The 19,811-nt window shown below is 35.4% G+C and overlaps 1 protein-coding gene across 1 annotated transcript in view; it reads left to right on the top strand.

Moving 5' to 3' along the window:
- The first annotated feature begins 646 nt into the window (after positions 1 to 646).
- gfra2a (GDNF family receptor alpha 2a) overlaps positions 647 to 19,811 on the top strand; it is a 163,086-nt gene continuing 143,921 nt past the window's right edge. The window contains exons 1-2 of the mRNA XM_056463394.1: positions 647 to 1,179; positions 4,343 to 4,648. Of these exons, the coding sequence (XP_056319369.1) occupies positions 1,089 to 1,179; positions 4,343 to 4,648 (397 nt within the window). The 5' untranslated portion in view covers positions 647 to 1,088. The remainder of the gene's footprint in view (positions 1,180 to 4,342; positions 4,649 to 19,811) is intronic.

The raw sequence follows: 19,811 nt of genomic DNA, 5'->3' as shown, positions 1-19,811 counted from the left end.
TTTGACAGTACATAAAATCATTTTCATAAGGAATTACACACTATTATTTAAGCCACCTTTCTGTAAATGCGGGCACATTTACTCATGACGTCAATCCTTGTCTCACCGCAATATTTACATCAGACTTGCAAACAGCCTAATTATGATGGTTTCACACACACTATGCAGCATATTATTTCAGATAATTACATGCATTAACCTGTACAGTCATTGGATGATGCAAATGATGAGGATGATGTGTCATCTCTACAACACACAGTGGGCCTCATGACGTGAGTATCCCTAAATCCGACATATGACGTGTCCAAAAGTGTCAAACATTTTTTTTATAAAATAAATAAATAAATAAATAAATAAACAGATGCAGTTATCAGTTCACCGCAAAAATTGTCACTGATGGGTATTTTTTTATAAACACAATTGCAAAAGTGAGCCACATCTCTTGTCAAAACTTACGTTAATATTTTGCTCTAAAACTTTATAGTTATCACATGTACAGTGAATCAGCTCGACTGCTTGTTTGTCCGCGCTTTGATTAACTCATCCGTCCCCGGATCATTTAACATGTGGGCTGGAGGCTGGAGCGCGTAACGGGGGCACGTGCGCTCGCTTATGCGTCTCTCCTCAGGAGCGCTCCAGCCTCCGCCAGAGACAGAAGTGCGTCCGCAGCTCTCCTCCATCCCGAAGTTTCTCACTGCCTTTGCTTGGGAATTTTATCAAGGAGACAAACGGGAGCGGGAATATCCTGTAGAGGAGCATTGCTTTTAGAAAGCCAGACGTTTCAGTCCTGCGTCCTTTGCATTAATACAGCATCCATCAGTGTTGGGAAATATGCGCCTGTTCACACGAATCCACATCGAATAAACGCTTCCTACGGAAACCTGGGGTTTAGTTCTCCTCCAGAGCGGAATAGAGAATTTTTCCGTCTGCAAATAAGGCTTTGGATTATTTAAACTGGGAGAGAAAAAAAATAATCATGGTCCGTCAAACGCTGGATACAATTTGGGATTTTTAAGGTCATAGAGCGTTTAGAGCAGCATCGGTATTTTAAGAGGACTAAGCAGAATCCAGTCATTTGGAGGGAACATATGACAGCACGAACGGCTCCCTTTTACGCACGCGGGCTCCTTAGCAGAAACAGAAACATGTATCTGTATATCGGCTTTCTGCTCTTTTTAGGTAAGCTTTTGGTTTACATTTACACCCTCTTTTTTTGTGCAAGATTGTTCTTTTTTACTTTAGTCGATAAGAACAAAATATATCCTGATAAAATGCAGTTTTATTTTGTGTTTGATTATTTAAAGTGACAGTCCAATAAAACGCGTTCAGTGAAATGCATTATTTTAATAGTTTGAGAAGTTGCCTTAAATTAAGGTGAGGTCAAGTTAGATAGGCTACAGTGCATAAAAAGCAACGACAACAATTAATTTAAGTTCTCATGGAAATCGGAATTAAACATTTTAACTTCAAGTTACTGATTGCGTATTTAAATTTATGATAATAATGCAAGTTACATGAGCTGCGTTTCTTTCTTAATGAGACCCGATTACGTTTTCTTATAGTTTTGCATGGTGTCTAATTTGTATCAGGTGGTTACAATTCCACTCATCAAGAGCCAGTGTATAGAAAATAATTAGTAAAATGTTTCAACAAAGGTGAGATTTATCAAGGTCACTTGTAGGTTTATCACTGGCCACTGCACTGACAAGACTGCTTTATGCGCACCATAGATGAAACTTAAGCTGAATATTTAAACACGCTGCAGAACATATCAACCATTTAGACTTTCTGAAATAGATACTGAACCTTCAGCTAGACTTTACATTAGTTTAAAAGCCCAATTTCGCAGTGAAATTATGAAAATACTGATGCAGAACTGATTGTAATTATTAAGTAATACTAATATCACAATATACTGAGATGTGAAATATCTTTGCTATCTTTGCACCTTGCTATATACATTTCTTGTTTCACATCTTTGCATTCTTGAGCATCTTGCATCAATTCTGAGTTTTATTTTTTGTTAAGTATGTTTTATTAACATTTCCCCCAAAGCATTCATCAGTGATTCGTTGTTAAAGGGTGTGTCTGAATATTTCACTCTAGTTCTCCGTATTGATATGCTGTGAACAGTTTAAAGGGGAAAAAAAAGAAAAGAAATAAATAAATAGAGGGAGATCGGTAAGTATTCTGATGTATTTACACCTGTAGGTGTCACTGGTGGGTTGCACCTCTGTTATGACCCAATGACCAAATGTATTTGCATATATTTAAAAAAAAAAAAAAAAAAAAAAAACCCAGACACATAGAAATATTAAACCTCTTATAGTGCAATTTTAAGCCATTAATGTATGAGGAAAGAATAAAGAGCATTTGTCAGCCACTAATTAAATCCCTTTTATCACAAATAGGCCTATTTAAAAACAAAAGACTGTCAGTCATCATTTGTGACTCATGCCAGGCTAATTACACGTCTTTTGTGTGATGTATATGATCTTTTACTCTTCGAGGCATGTATTTTGTACTTGGACACCATTCTGAGCTGTCAAGTGATCTGTGTGACTCATTATAATGATCGCACAATAATCTGGCCATTGCCACTGGTTTGATGGTCTCTAAATTGCAGTCTTTGGCTAAGCTAGTCATTCACTAAAATTACTTTAATTTATAATAAAAAAACAAGACAATTATAGATATAGATACAATATTTTAAAGCAGGATCTTTAATCACAGTCCTTTTATTACTTCCCCCCTCATAATTGGGAGTTCACATCCCAAAATGTTCTGACTTGTTTATTAGTTATATAAAAATATAAACCAAAATTTTGAGGTGTAAAATCAGAATAGCAAAAAACCTAGAAACTCTCAATAAAATATATTTAAAAAAACAATTCTGGCTTTTTTCCCCAACTCATATTTGTAACTATTTCTTACAGTTTTGTAAGAAATTCTGGGTTTTGGAATTCTGAGTTGATTTCGTACAGACTTTATTTATCTTACTTGTTACATTATTTATTGAACTTGTGACTATATTAGCTTTAAAAAAAAACTTTTCAAACTTAATTTTTCACAATTTTTGACTTAATTTTGTCTTAAAATTTTACATCTGTAAATTTTGTCTTGAGCACTCACAATTTTGACTTTTATATCTCCAATTACTTTTTTTCAGAATACTGTGTTTTCATCAAACAATTCTGACTTTTTTCCCAAAAGAATCACAATTTTTTTCAGTTTCAGTTTTGTGAATTTAAAATATTTATTTGCATCTCTGGCTTTATTTCTTGTAACTTTGACTTCATCTCAAAACTGCAACTTTATATTTCTGTCTATATTTCTCACTTTTCTACATTTATTTCTCAGAATTGTGACTATTTTTTTGCAGTTTGTGTCGTATCTTTCTTTCAATTCTTTCTTTTTTTCACCTCAAAAAAATTGACAGCACTGTAAAAAACACTGGGTTCTACACAATTCTTTCATTTCGATGGAAGTGGTGTTAGTGAGACCAGCAGCGGCGCTCAACCTGTGGTCTGTGTGGGTCCTAACACCCCAGTATATTGATGGGGACTCTATACTACTCAGTGAGACGTTAAACCGAGGTCCTGACTCTCTGTGGTCGTTAAAAATCTCAGGATGTCCTTAAAATAAGAGGCATCCTGGCCAAATTTGCCCACTGGTCTCCATCCATCATGGCATCCTAACCATCCCCTTATTAAATTGGCTTCATCACTCTGTCTCCTCTCCACCAATAAGCTGGTGTGTGGTGTGTGGTCTGGCACAATATGGCTGACGTCGCGTCATCCAAGTGGATTCTGCACACTGGTGGGGGATGAGGAGATTCCCCACAAAAATGTGTAAAGCATTTTGAGTGTCCAGAAATGTGCTATATAAATGTAAGGAAGTATTATTATTATTATTATTATTATTATTATTATTGTTATTATTATTATAGTTATTATTATTATTATTATTATGTCATCCTAATACAAATATCTAAAATTAAATTAAAGTTTTTTTTTACTAATTTAGGTGAGTTGAACATAAAACAATCAAGTTGTCCCCCTCAAAGTGTGAGTGTGTCTTCATGAGTTGTGTTCATAATGTAGGCTTCATTACAATTCTTGCAAATCTGTCTCGATTTCTCACAATTTCAATTTTTAACAACATTTTGAGTCAAATATATGAGCTATAAATTTGGAATCCAGAGCAAAAAAGCCAAAACTGAAAGACAAAAAGTGTTTTTTTTATCCAGTATCAGAAGTGGACTTCAATAGTTAGACTTCAATAGTGTTCAAAAGATCACACACACCCCTGAACCTTCATTCCTCTCCTCTGATCTTCACAGATGAGCTTGTGTTCTCCATGTCGGGCTCTTCCTCTCTTTCCGAGTCTGGCAACCAAGACTCGATGGATTGTTTAAAAGCCACAGAGAAGTGTAACCAGGACCAAAAATGCAGCCATCGCTTCAGGATCATGAGGCAGTGTCTGGCAGGCAAGGACAGGAACACCATGTTGGCCAACAGGGATTGTCAGGTGGCTCTGGAAGTGTTGCAGGAGATGGCTTTGTTCGACTGCCGCTGCAAAAGAGGAATGAAGAAGGAAATGCAGTGTCTGCAGAGTTACTGGAGCATCAACATCGGCCTGACCGAAGGTAAGAGCTGTCTGGGATTACAGATCCATGGTCCAGTTGGATAGATGCACACGATTGATCCCACAAAGGCAGTCTAGGGAGATTAAGGGTAGTGTCACATATTTAACTCCAGTTGATCTTTCTTATGGTGGGTTTAGTTTATGAACAGACTTTTTGCAAGTAGATATTGGAGTCTTGCCTACAAAAAAAATATCTGAACATTGTCAGCATTATTCCACAAGGGATTCTAGTAATATGGGTCAAAGACGAGATGACCCATTTTGGTGTCTTGATCAAATTGAATTTACTAAAATGATTTTATGTGCATACAAAGTATAATAAATGAAAGTAAAATGCATACTTTAGTGTTTCACATAATGTGTATACATAAAAAATGCAATTAATTAGCACTGGTTAGCACTGTCACCTCACAGCAAGAAGCTCACTGGTTCGAGTCCCGGATGGGCCAGTTGGCATTTCTGTGTGGAGTTTGCATGTTCTCCCCATGTTTGCGTGGATTTCGTCTGGGTGCGCCAGTTTCCCCCATAATCCTACCTGCCAACACTACCACTTTTCCTGGGAGTCCCACCACCCTTCCGTTTTGTTAATTCTCCTGGAAATTTCTCCTCGCCCCCGTTCCACAAGTTTTTTTTTCGGTGCAGTAACACCTCTGGGTCACTGACTTTGGTATAGTATCCAATAGCAGTGGCCGCCAGAAACTCGGTGCATAGTTACTTACCTGGTTCTCAGCTGTGTTATTCAGACACCTCAGCCCCGACATCAAGCCACCCCCACCCTCAGTCTCCCGGATTTTCAGAGACAAATGTTGGCAGGTATGCCCACAATCAAGTCATGCGCTATAAGCGAATTGTAAAAACTAGACTGTCCGTAGTGTATGAGTGTGTGTGAATGTGAAAGTGTATGGTATGGTGAATGATAAGGAAGGGTATCCACTGAGTAAAACATATGCCAGAATATTTGGCGGTTCATCCGCTGTGGTGACCACCGCTAAATAAGGAACTGAGCAGAAGGAAAATGAATGAATTAAGCAAAAAACAAAAACTCTTTGCAGTTTAATGGAAAACACAAATACCTGAATTAATACTTTGCACTGTAACACTTAAATATGTCAACAAATGATTGTTATGAATATGCCAGAATTTGTTTTTGGTACAGTATATGAACTATTGTTATTGAGTGGTATTAAACTTGGTCCTCTGTAATTTTGTAAATAGTGAAGTGGTAGTTCTGTAAATTATAGTACATATGTACAATCAGCATTTTTTTTATTGTTGTTTAACTCAGATAGACATGTTTTTTTACGCTTTCCCCCTCTATTAACGTTCTGTTCATTAGATTCTTCTGAGTTAAAAAAAAAATATCAGTTTCAAATCAATCAATCAATCAATCAATTAAATAATCAAATAGACAGACAGACAGACAGACAGACAGACAGACAGACAGACAGATAGATAGATAGATAGATAGATATTAATTTTCTCAAAATTCTACACACAATACCCCACAATGTGAAGAAAGATTTTTTTGAAATTGTTGCAAATTTATTAAAAATAAAAACAAACTGAAAAATCACATGTACATAAGTATTTACATCCTTTGCCGTGGAGCTCTAAATTGAGTTCAGGTACATTCTGTTTCCACTGATCACTCTTGAGATGTTTCAGCAGCTTAATTGGAGGTCACCTGTGGTAAATTCAGTTGATTGGACATGATTAGAAAAGGCATACACCTGTCTATATAAGGTCCCAGGGTTGACAGTGCATGTCAAAGCACAAACCAAGCATGAAGACAAAGGAATTGTCTGTAGATCTCTGAGACAGGATTATCTCGAGGCACAAGGCTGGGGAAAGTTACAGAAACAGTACATGTGATTTTTCAGGTTTTTTATTTTTAATAAATTTGCTACAATTTAAAAAAAAAATATTTCTTCACATTGTCATTATGGGGAATTGTGTGAAGAATTTTAAGGAAATAAATTAATTTAATTCATTTTGGAATGAGGCTGTAAAATAAAAAAATGTGGAAAAAGTGAAGCACTATCAAAACTTTCCAGATGCACTGTAGATAGATAGATAGATATATAGATAGATAGATAGATAGATAGATATGTGTAAGAAAACATTTAAAATTAAGAAGTTTTTGAACTTTCTATTTAAATTAGAAAAAAACTAGGTTGCTGCAACATACCCATATGACATCACTAACACCAGTCTCCCCTCTTTCATGCAAAGCACAACAAGTACGTTTCTATTCATAAATTCAGCACAATCGGACCAAAGCAGATCCAGTATAAGGGTTGCGCATTAGTGCTGTCAGGGCGGTGAATAAGACAAACTGTCCTTGTGTGCTGACATTACTCTTCAGTGTGGTAACAGGCAGAAGTGATGCGACGCAGGAGGGTGAAGATGCTGCATTCATGTTGGCATGAGCTGAATATATATGACTTGATCAGCTTTGCCCAAGCACCTCAATGCAATGCTGCCGTGAAGCTCGTCTTCAGCTCTAAGGCAAACACAATCTGATTTGCATATTTATATATATTTTGGGGGGGTTTGATATTCAGGCAACAGTCCTTTTTATGCTGGAATGTAATTTCTGATTTATAGTCAAGAAAGATTTTGATGCATAAAAGTGTTTCCAGTATTCTCATCACAAATTTAGTCTATCTATCTATCTATCTGTCTGTCTGTCTGTCTGTCTGTCTGTCTGTCTGTCTGTCTATCTGTCTATCTATCTATCTATCTATCTATCTATCTATCTATCTATCTATCTATCTATCTATCTATCTATCTATCTATCTATCTATCTATCTATCTATCTATCTATCTATCTATAACATGCTGCAATTTATACTCCAAAGCCAATGTAATACTTATATGTAATGCACTTAACGTAATGTCAAACCCTTGCATTTTAAATTCTTTTTACATTTAATGTGCACATTTTGTATATATTTTTGTATAAATAATTTACATAGTTTAGCTTTGCGTAAATTAATTTATTTATGTATTATTATATTTTAATACTTGGAATGGACTGCAACTTATATTGTAGTTAATATATACTGGAAAACATGCTATTTAAAATGAAAAATTGAACTTAATGTTTTGAGCAAATGTTTTGAGCTGGAAGTCTCAACCTCAAGCTATAAAACAGCTATAAATAAGTGTTACTATTGTTTTATTAATTCAGCCGATCTCCGTTTTGGCGGGAGTTTTTTTTCATCTTACAATACCTTAGCATAAATTACTGAATCCAGATTTAAATAGTAAAATCATTGAAACTCTTTTATGATTTTTATTTTACTTTATTTATTTTATTTATTTTATTTTTTTGGGAGGGAGGGGGGGGGGGCTGCTAATGGTCTAATCTGATTCAATGATTTATGCTAAACTAAGCTAAAAGTGCTCTTGCCAGTCCTGCAGATCGGCCGAATGGGTTCAAAAACGGAAAAATCTACTTTGAGCCTATTTTTTTTTTTTTTTTAAAGTGGTGTTCCATTAACATCCTAATGGTTTTTGCCATAAAAACTTGGAATAATGTTTTGAGCTAATGATTTGAGCTAGATGTCTCAATTTAGAGCTATAAAAACACTATATAGCACCCCTATGTGGCAATGTATTATACAATTAGTGTATCATACAATTTTTTTTTTTTTTTTTTTTTCATTTTATGTTTTTATTGAGCTTTATCACCGGATTGCAGAATAAATAAGTATTAATTTCATGCATGGTTGGTTGTGATAAGATTATATTTTGCCCAGATACAAAAATAATATATTGTATATGCTTTAATCAAAGGACATTTCTCCTTTGTAGATCGTCTTTCCTTAATGGAACACTTTTTTTTGGAATTAGGCCCAGTCTAAAAGTAACCTAGAGTTAAAATCTTAAAACATTGTTACCATTTTTTAATTCATTCAGCCGATTTCCAGGTTTGTTATGCTTTTTTCATCTTACAGTACCTTAGCAGAAATTATTGAATCCAGATTTAAATAGGAAAATTATTAAAACTCTTTTAAGATTTTTATTTTAATTTTTATTTTTGGGGGGGGAGAAAGATGCTAATGGTCTAATCTGATTCAATGATTTATGCTAAGCTAAGCTAAGCTAAGCTAAGCTAAGCTAAGCTAAGCTAAGCTAAAAGTTCTCTTGCCAGTCCCGCAGATTGGCTGAATGGGTTCAAAAATGGAAAAAATCTCAACCTTGAGCCTATTTTCAAAAAAAGTGGAGTGTTCCTTTAACTTCCTAATGGTTTTTGCCATAAAAAAATTAAAATAATAATTTTGACTCTTCTTTTACTCTTCTTCTTTTGTTTTTTGTTTTTTTTAGTTTAGTTTTTTTTTTCCCACAAGCACATCCTTCCAACATAAGACAGGTTTTGGTAAAAGACTGGTTGGTAATCACTCTAAGCCTTAACAGTAGAGCCATTCAGTGCCAGGATGCAGCAGTCAGACTCAACTCACAGTGAACTGAGCACACATTCACTAACACACACTGCTTCGCTCCTTCTGTGAAATGTGACGCCACCAATTGATCTATTGCATCTGATCCAGTGCTGCACTGCAAGAAGCATTGCAATCCATTGCTTCCTGTCCGAGCAGCTGCACAGTAGTGACTTTTAAAGACAATCGTGGTTTCGTGTAAGAACTGTAGCATGGCTCGCGTGCCCTGTGGCTATGGAATATTCTTTATGTTTGTTCTAATCAAGCAGATGCAAACTGAACCATACCAATTGATTGACCTCCTTTCGAGCAGTTGTGCGTACAGTACAAGCCCCCCCTCCCCACGTGCACAGAACGTTCAGAGCTTATCGGCTTTACTCCCTCAGCAGCATTAACACAATGTTGTTATAGATTGTTTATGAGATAAAGATGCATCCCTTATTGCCTTGTTGAACATCATTTTAAGTTAATTGTATGCGGGTATCTCAGTGCAAGTGAAATACTTTTGTTTACAGTGTAAGACTATTACATAATTACAGCGGAAACAACTGGCAAATAACCTAGTTTTGTTTAATCTGGGAACATTGTATTTATGGAGTTTTAGGTTTTGAAATGTAATTTTAAACTAATAAAAATATATATTGTAGATATTTTTTAATAAAACAGATGTTCACCAAGTTTGTAATTTTATAACATAAACAAAGAGATGAATGAATGAATGAATATATATATATTTCTTTTATTTATTAAAAGTATCAGGATTTTTATCATGATTATTTGATGAATGTTATGCTAAGAAGAGTGTTCTATTTAAATGTCTTACAACAATACAGTGGTTTTAGGAATGTAATCCATAAAAAATTCCAAATAATAATAATAATAATAATAAGAAGAATAATAAGAAGAAGATGAAGAAGATGTAAGTGCTGTTTTCAAGCATTTTTGCCTAATTGCACATTTATTTTACATATTTGTTTCATATTTCATTCTTTAGTGATTTAAGGTTATAATATTTTGTATTAATTTAGCTGAAGTGTATTTATAAATGTAAATGTGTTGGAAGGTTTAAATGTGTTATTTCATTTGTTGTATTTTAAGACATTTAATATAGAAATGTGTCACTTTAAGGAAATGACGTGTAATGTGAGTGACTTGTTTATGAATCGCCGGACAGACTGACGATGAACAGACACATGTCAATTCTGTGTAAAGTTACATGTGTTTAAGGAGCTTAAAGTTGCTGCTGTCATAAGTCAAAAGGGACAGTGAAGTAGACTATATTAAATCAAGGCCCCTCTTTCATGACAAGCGACCAACGAGGTATTTGTTTTGCTTAATGTATTAGATAATCGTGGTTTGTATAATTTCTTATACGTTTGTACTGTGTTCATTTACTAATACAGTTCTCACGGCGTCATGGCGTCAGGCGCAAAGCACATTATGGACGACCTTAAATAAATGCTCGTTCTGGAGAAACAACCTGTGTCTGTGTTGTTGTGAAGAGAGTGACAGAAGAAGAAGAAGAAGACGAAATATAGCTGCAAGCAGCAATAATAGGGGCCAAGCAGCCCAGTGGCCACATCATAAACAAGCACTGCAATATGCTACAGAGCAACTGGAACATTCTATAACTTTTCGGCAGCATGGTCTGAGCCAAATTTGGTGGAAATAGGGGTGAACAATCTATGGAGAGTTCAAAATAACAGATTTTCAAACTAATTCAAGATGGTGGACAGGAAGTTGTGTCAATTAGTGAATAAATTATACCAAGATTGTAATTTTTGTAACATAAACAAACAGATGAATAAATATTTTTTATTTATTAAAAATATCAGTTTTTTTTTCATGATCATTTGATGAATAATATGTTAAGAAGAGTGTTCTATTTAAATGTCTTACAACAATACAGCAATTTTAGGAAATTAATCCAATAAATAAATAAATAAATAAATAAATAAATAAATAAATAAATAAATCTAGCTGCAAGCAGCAATTATTGTGGCCAAGCAGCCCAGCGGCCACATCATAAACAAGCACGGCAACAAGCTACAGAGCGACTGGAAAATTCTATAACTTTTTGGCAGCATGGTCTGAGCTAAATTTGGTGGAAATAGGGGTGAACAGTCTATGCAGAGTTCTGAACAACAGATTTTCAAACTAATTCAAGATGGTGGACAGGAAGTCGTGTCAATTAGGGAATAAATTATGTGATTCAGCCTGTATTGTCATCATTAAATCAAGTTTGCGCATGTGCTAAATGACAACAGTTTTGTCTATCGACATGAATTCCATAACCTTTGGTCTACATGGTGTGAAGATGATCAGAGTCAAAGTTGGTCAAGATGCTCCTTCGGTGCTTGGCCTGTAATAATAATAATAATAATAATAATAATAATAATAATAATAATAATAATTGAACTGAAAAGAACCTCACTAAATAACGGACCACATATTTATAATAGTAAACTTCACACGTGAATACATACTGATTAAAAGTTTACAGTGTTTATCAGTGGATTTCCCAAGTCAGATTGGAGTTATTTAGATAAACAATTTGTGTTGTCCAGCTTAGCTGAGTGTTTGCATTACAGCACCTTTTTTCTGCTGAATGTATTTTATGAGTCTTGTTTTTCTGGCCTTAGTTTAGATGCATTTTTCCCAGCAAGACATAACATGCTAAACATGCTGAAAATGCAGTCAGGTGTAACATTATAAAGAGAGGTGGATAAATTAAGAATAAACCCGAACATTATAAGAGAAAAACTGATGCTTTAGTTTTTAGTTTTTTTTGGGGGGGATGATTTGATGAATAATTTTATGATCCCATTGTTGTCAGATGTTATGGCAATCTTATCACAAAATTGCCAATCATGGTTATTGCTTGTGACATTGTAATAATGATTATTTGGCTAATGTAGAGTAATGAAATAGTGTCAAAATATGTTTGGTGAAAAAGTATGTCATTTTCTGGCTACTTATAATATTTATACTTAATAATATTTAAAGGGGTAGTTCACCCACAAATGAAAATTTACTCACTATTTACCAGTGGTTGCAAACCTGTATGAATTTCTTTATTCTGTTAAACACAAAATACATTTTGAAAAAAAAAAAAAAATCTTTCTTTCTTTCTTAGTATCTGCTCTTTTTTGTCTTTCACTAATGGATTCACATTAGTGCAGAATTCAGTACCTGAGGTTACAAGGCAAGTCTAAATACTCCTGATTGGCCATTGTGTTCATAAGCTCAGCAGAAATGTGTGTGATTGCTTTTATTATTTGAATACACTGTCATCAGCTGACGAACATGTGGAAAACTTCTATCAGAGGAATCTATCAGAATCTTCTATCAGTTTCAGAGGAATTACGCTGCTCCTTCTGCAATACCTCTGCGCCCCACTACAGGCACCACACACTTTGAGAACCACTGTTGTAGCCTAAAACTGATTGACTACTGAAGCTGTGCCTGGTCAATATCTGTGAGACACCTCTTGGGAAATCTATAATGCTGCTTATGATACCGACAGTGGTGCTCACCCTGTGGACTGTGATGGCCCTAATGCCCCAGTATAGCGATGGGGCACTGAACTGTAAACTGCACTTCCCTTCAGATTAGATGTTAAAGCGAGGTCCTGACTCTGTGTGATCATTAAAAACCCCATAGCAATTCTCTTAAGAGTAGTGGTGTACTGCTGGTGTCCTGGCCAAATTCCCTTCATTGGCTGTTATCCGTCTTGGCCTCCTAATATTCTCCATTCATTCATTTATAGTTCTCTCTCTCTCTCTCTCTCTCTCTCTCTCTCTCTCTCTCTCTCTCTCTTAGCTGTTCTGCTGTGAGTTAACATAAATGATCCCCTGACTTCATTGTTAAGTGCTTGTTGTACACATATGCTTTGGCATGACTTGGATTGGCTCGGTTTGTTGTTGGCTTGGCTCGGATTGCTTTTCCACTACAGTTTTACTGCTTGTTTTACCACTTTAAAGTAGGTGAGATTATAGACAGCTATAGTTGTGCTGTGTCTGTCGCCATGACATCATCATAAATGTGAAATCAAAAACTCACTGCAACAATTAACCAAATTGATGGAAAACTTGATCCTGTGTGCTCTATCAAGCTTCCACTGGATCTGCTCCTCTATTACATACAAAAGAGAGGTCCGTACTTCCTCCAATCTCTACAATGCAGCCTTTTTAACCCTTTTACAAGTAAGTTTTGAATACTCCCACTGACCCCTCTGCGTGAATTATGATATTTTGATTCTCTCATATGTAAGAACTTATATATATTTTTTTCATTTAAACAGTTTGATATTGATCATATTATTTGATCTATCCATGAGGTTGATGGTCACCATCATCTTAGCCTGCGTTTCAGAGATTAGAGCTGCTGTATTTACTGAATTTAAGGTAATTCATCAACTACTCCAAAAAAAAAGAAAAACATGAAAATATGTGGCTCTTTAACTAGAGAAGAATACAGTAAATGTTCTAGTAACCTAAAATAAGCACAGTGTGTACTGGTGTGAATTAAAAAATAAATATTGTTCAACCCTGCTAAAAAAAAAAAAAAAAAAAAAAGCTTAAACCAGATTAGCTGGTCAACCAGCCTGGTTTTGGAGGACGTTTGGTCATTTCCTGGCAGGTTTCAGTCATTTCCTGGCTGGTTTTTGCCATTTCCAGCCTGGTCTTAGCTGGTCAGGTTGGGAGATGACCAGCTAAAACCAGCTTGACTAGCCAAGCCAGGCTGGGAGCCCAACCAAAACCAGCTATGTCCATCTTAAACCAGGCTGGTCAAGCTGGTTTTAGCTGGTCATTTCCCAGCCTGACCAGCTAAGGCCAGGCTGGAAATGACTGAAACCAGCCTGGAAATGACCAAAACCTCTTTAAAACCAGGCTGGTCAACCAGCTAAAACCAGCCAACCAGCTTAGGCTGGTTTAAGCTAGTTGAAGTTTTTCTTTGTAAAATATTTCCCAGATGATGTTTAACAGAGCAAGTAAATTTTCACAGTATATCTGATAATATTTTTTTCTTCTGGAGAAAGTCTTATTTGTTTTATTTTAATCTAAAATAAAATCAGTTTTTAATAAAAAAATAAAACATTTTAAAGTCAAAATTATTAGCCCCTTTAAGCTATATATATATATATATATATATATATATATATATATATATATATATATATATATATATATATATATATATATATATATATATATATGTATTTCCCACTGTCTACAAACAAACCATCTTATACAGTAACTTGTCTAATTACTCTAACCTGCCTAACCTAATTAACTTAGTTAAGCCGATAAATGTCACTTTAAGCTGTATAGAAGAGTCTTGAAAAATATCTAGTCAAATATTATTTACTGTCATCATGGCAAAGATAAAATAAATCAGTTATTTGAAATGAGTTATTAAAAATATTATGTTTAAAAATGTGCTGAAAAAAATATTCTCTCCGTTAAACAAAAAAATGGGGAAAAAAATAAACGGGGGGGCTAATAATTCTGACTTCAATTGTATGTTTTTTTTTCAGCAGGGGATTTTGTTCAGAAAAAAAAAGTACTATTGCTTGTGTACATCAGCATATATTATATAAACCAAACATATTATGCTTTACTAGTACTTATGTTTAATTAGTGTCCGAAACTTAAAATAAACATTTGTTTGAAAACACTGATAAATTGTGCTTTATGACAAATGCCATGTACATGATCTGTCTCAAGCAGATTTGAGTTTAGCAGCTGACCATGTGACATCAGTGTGGTCATAAACTCCAGGGACTGGCCTAGACTGATCACACCAATGTGATTGTACCACTAAGCTTGTTCATTTAAATAAAGCTGGTTTGGTGTCTCATATTGGAAGTTCAATGATGCAGGTAGTGACAATTTTCTATTGCCAATAAGTGATCTGCAGGGTTCACACATAACAATTTGTTAGATGTACTGTACTGGCATCCTTGGAACCTCAGGTGAGGTGATACTGAAAAATTCCAGGTACCAGACAATGGAAAACTGAAAAGTGAGTACTGACCTGTATATGCAGTGAAAAAGCACCATTAACACTGTATGAAACAAGATAAACATAGTGACTTAATGAATAGCAATAGTCACTGTACAAGTCGTAGCTCTCAAAAAATTTATTTATGATTTGCAGTTATGAGGATGTGAATTATTTTTTTTATTTTAACCCATGTTAAGTTTCCCAGTACTGGGTTGCGGCTGGAAAGCATTCTGCTGCGAAGAAAACCTATGCTGGAATAGTTGGCAGTTCATTCCGCTGTGGCGACCCCTGATAAATAAGAGACTAAGCCGAAGGAAAACGAATGAATGAATGAATGGATAAACCTATGTTAATTCCAATGTCAACACATATATTTTATTAAAACGTTATTGATATATAAAGGCAGGCAAAGTGTTTTGAGCACTTCAAAACAATTGGTTCAAATGCTTTAAAAATCTTCATCACTGTTACTTGCATGACAAATAGCTGCTAAGGGTATTACATTACATTATAAATGTTTTGTCCAAACATTTTAAAAATGAATATGAATATCTTTGTTTTTTTTTCTCACCATCCATCTGCTTGTCTCTATACTTATCCCTCCATTCATCCGTCATTGTATCTGCTAAGGCTAAATAAGCATGAGAACACTCTGTGCCGGCGTAAAGCAAAGTGTACTGTTTACCTTTGGGTCCTGAGAGCCGAATTCATTCGATTCTCCACCAACATCATAACAATAGATTAGATAGTTGACAAAGAGTAATTGCTTTCTGCAGTACGTGTGCAACACTGAGGTGGAAAGGCAGTTCAGAGGCATGACCTGATATGGGAATAGTATTAGATTTCATTTAAAGGCTCCAGTGTTTCAAGGCTGCGCATCCTCTGTGTAAATATGTGTGTGTGTGTGTGTGTGTGTGTGTGTGTGTGTGTGTGTGTGTGTGTAGTTCAGAGGCAGCGGTGAAAAGCTCCCTGTTGCTATGTGAGGTTATGCAAGTTCTGTACTCCAGTCTGTCTGAGGTTCATCATAGATAGCTTGAATTTAAACACTAGGGAAAATGATGTTGGCATACAGAACAAACTGTTCTAAATGTATCCTAATGGATGTACAGTACATGACTGGTGTGAGGAATAAAACATATCCGACAGTAATTACATTCTTTTTTTTAGAATCAATTGAGGGACATATATTTGAATCTTTGCTCATAGGTATTGTATAACGTTGTTCCACCAGTCCCACGGAAGTTGCATGATGACCAGTGTTGCCAGATATAGCGGACTTTTTCCAGCTCAAAAGCTGCCCAAAACCCACTCAAACGCACAAAAAAATGTCAAAAAAATATTAGAATAATATTTTATTTAATTTTAATTTCTTTAAATCAGAATTATCCTAGTTACTTTAACTGTCATTATTTTTTAACCATATAATACTAGCGGTCACAGAACTAAACCTCACTTTGAAACACTCACCCACACACTGCACTTATTGTTGTGTAGATTACACTACCTATTGGAGTATGTTTTACTTTCGAAATAGGGTATAAATTCATCTCATTTGGCGTTTTAAATTCTTCTGAACATAATTAGGTACTGCTTGTCAATCAGACACCGCTTCTATGTTTGTTCTTGATGTCAATAGCAGAAAAAATGATCGATAAATGTTATGATAAACCGCTGTGAGTTTAACTGCAGGCGCTGCGTGATGTGTGTGCACGTGAAGGGGTGACAGATTTGGCTGGGGAGTCAGACTTTAATACAACTTTCCTTCACCTCCTCTTGTTGGTGGGCCCACATGGTTTTGCGATATGCACTGGTCACTACTAACTGAATGGATAAAGAGCACACCGTTATGTTTTGTTAGATAAGTTGCATATAAATTTACATTTCAAAACCGCCCAAAATTTTGTCAACCTGCTAGTGTCAGTTTTTACCCGCAAAATCAAATTCAAATCCGCTCAACTGGGTGGAGGCTCCCAATCTGGCAACACCGATGATTTTTATATAAAGTGCTATATTTAAATGTTCAGTTATAGACTTTTTTTAATCATAGTTAGTTTTTTAGTTAGCAAACATTTTTATCATGAATGCTTTAGCCAACAACACTAAAGAAATATGTTCATTTGTTCAAACCAGAAATTTTCTATGATTTTCCCATGATTTTTTAAATGATTTGTGATGGATAAGGGCTTTTAATAAGAATTTAACTGCACTCACAAAGAGTGATTTATAGCTTATTAATATTTATATCCATTAATGAGTTTTCCAATTATTTTTCTTAGACTTTTACAGCCTTGGAAATGACAGTTTTTGAATGACTTAAACTGAGACAAATTTATTTGAGGAGCTAAATAGTGCATAGCTGGGATGACATACACTACATTGCCAAAAGTTTCAGCATATCTGCCTTTGCATGCACATAAACTTTAATGAAATCTTAATCCGTAGGGTTTGGGAGGGAGTTTGCCTACTCTTTGCAGCTATAACAAGTCTTCTGTGAAGGCTTTCACACAAGGTTTAAGAGTGTGTTTATGGGTATTTTTGAGCCTTCATTTAAAAGCACATTTGTGAGGTCAGAGACTGATGTATTGCGGGAAGGCCTGGTTCACATTCTCTGCACTAATTCATCACAACTTTGTTCAGTCGGGTTAAGATCAGGACTCTGTGCAGGCCAATCAAATTCCTCCACACCAAGCTGACTCATTCTTGTTTTTTGGACCTTGATTTGTGTATTGGTATGCAGTCATATTGGAACAGGAAAGGGCCATCCATAAACTGTTCCCACAAAGTTGGGAGCATGAAATTGTACAAATAAATATCTTGATATCCTGGAGCATTAAGGTTCCTAACACTGGAACTAAGTGGCCAAGCCAAACTCCTAATAAAAGAGAACAAACAAATAAAAAGCAACATCCTGCAACACTTCTTGGCCTGATCTGAAGGACACATGAAGTTTGGAGGTCTGTGGCTATTGACTCTGCATTACTGTTCCTGCTCTGTGATTTTTTTAGTTTTTTTTTTTTGGGCTTTTTTTTGAGTTGCTGTTGTTAACAATTGCTTCCACTTTGATATATTATCAGCTGAATGCTGAATATTGAGCGCTGCAAAGAACTCACAAATTGACTTATTGCACAAGTGGTAACGCATGATACCACGCTTGAATTTACTGAGCTCCTGAGAGCAACCTATTGTTTTACAAATGTTTGTAGATACAGTCTGCTAGCTGCTTGATTTTATACACGTCACCATGGAAGTCATTGGAGCGCCTGAATTCAATGAAATTCCAATTGAAAGGGCTACATGTCCAAATGCTGTCCTGGAGGGCCGGTGTCTTGGAGAGTTTAGTTCCAACCCTAATCAAACACATCTGAACCAGCTAATCAATCTCTTACTAGATATACTAGATACAATATAATATCTTCCTGGCAGGTGCATTGAATCAAGTTGAAGCTAAACTCAGTAGGACAGAGTTTGGACACCCCTGCCCTAATCCCTTTGAAAGGTTTAGCCCCCAGAGTGACATTTTCAACAAGATGAAGGGTGTAGGGGTCAAAAAAAGCATTTTTGTTTTTTAAATCCACTACTAGGTCATCTTAACAAGACAATCAAGGAGGTGTGTTTTTGGCACATTTTTGTCCTCTGGTTGACACCCCCCCAAAAAACTAAATGCATAATATACTGTAAAACAAATCTATACATAGGATTTTTAGATAAAGTCGAACTCCAAGCCTACAGTTGTCATTCTGTGGCACCAAACAAATTCCATTGGCTATGTCCTTTGGCTCTACCCTTCAGAATCCTTCATTTCGAATGGTACTTCATTTTGGAATAACACTTCAATATGGCTGTGATTGTATTCACTGCACTGTATTTACTCAGAAGGACTTTTCGGAGAATGAAATATCCTGTTGGAATGCACCGATAGTGTATCTTTGTAAACCAAAAATGAGAAAATGGTTAGCATTTTACCACTTTTGGTTCCATCATGGTTCCATGGTCAAGTTTTTTTTTAAACCCTTTTTTAAGCCCCCTTCTCTTTCTCCGACAAGCTTTCGGTATCATCTGTTGCGTTCTCCTGTGCATTTGTGCACTCCTCTGGGAAATCTGTATCCCCAGGGTTTCTGTAAAAGTGACAAAACCTACTGATTTCAGACAGAAGCAGACAGAAATATTTGTTTTATGCATAGTACTGTAGGAAAATATTAATATTGAGAATGTGAGCATAACTCGAAATGAAAACAAAATGAGGATTATATCTACAGCTACACGAAGTTCAGATCATTTGAAGATAATTAAAATGTTACAAATTGATTCTCTAACACATAATTCACAGATACACACAAATGGTAGCCTCCCAAACAAGACAGTAATTCATCTATGAAATTCTAAAAGACTGTAAAGATTAATTCACCGGTCATCCTCAGGAGTCCTCATGTAGTTCATTGGTTATTGTCACCTCCATAAACACATCATCTCCAAAAACTAATATTTCGTGTACTGTCCTGGTCCAATAACAGGAAGTTTTAGTCCATTAGTCCTCACGTTTTGACTATTGATTCATGGTGCGGCCAGCATCCACACAAGCATATGCATTTCATTCATTTCTTTAGAAAAAAAACATGTATATTGCCTAGCCTTTCTGTGTTTGAGTTGCAAGTCTAATACAAGCACATTTCCTCTATTTTACATGTTAATCACTGATGTTACTTTAATATG

This window comes from Danio aesculapii, chromosome 8 (assembly GCF_903798145.1).
Source record: "Danio aesculapii chromosome 8, fDanAes4.1, whole genome shotgun sequence".
Taxonomy (NCBI): domain Eukaryota; kingdom Metazoa; phylum Chordata; class Actinopteri; order Cypriniformes; family Danionidae; genus Danio; species Danio aesculapii.
Note: the sequence above shows the minus strand (reverse complement) of the source record. Positions and strands in the feature narration are given on the sequence as shown.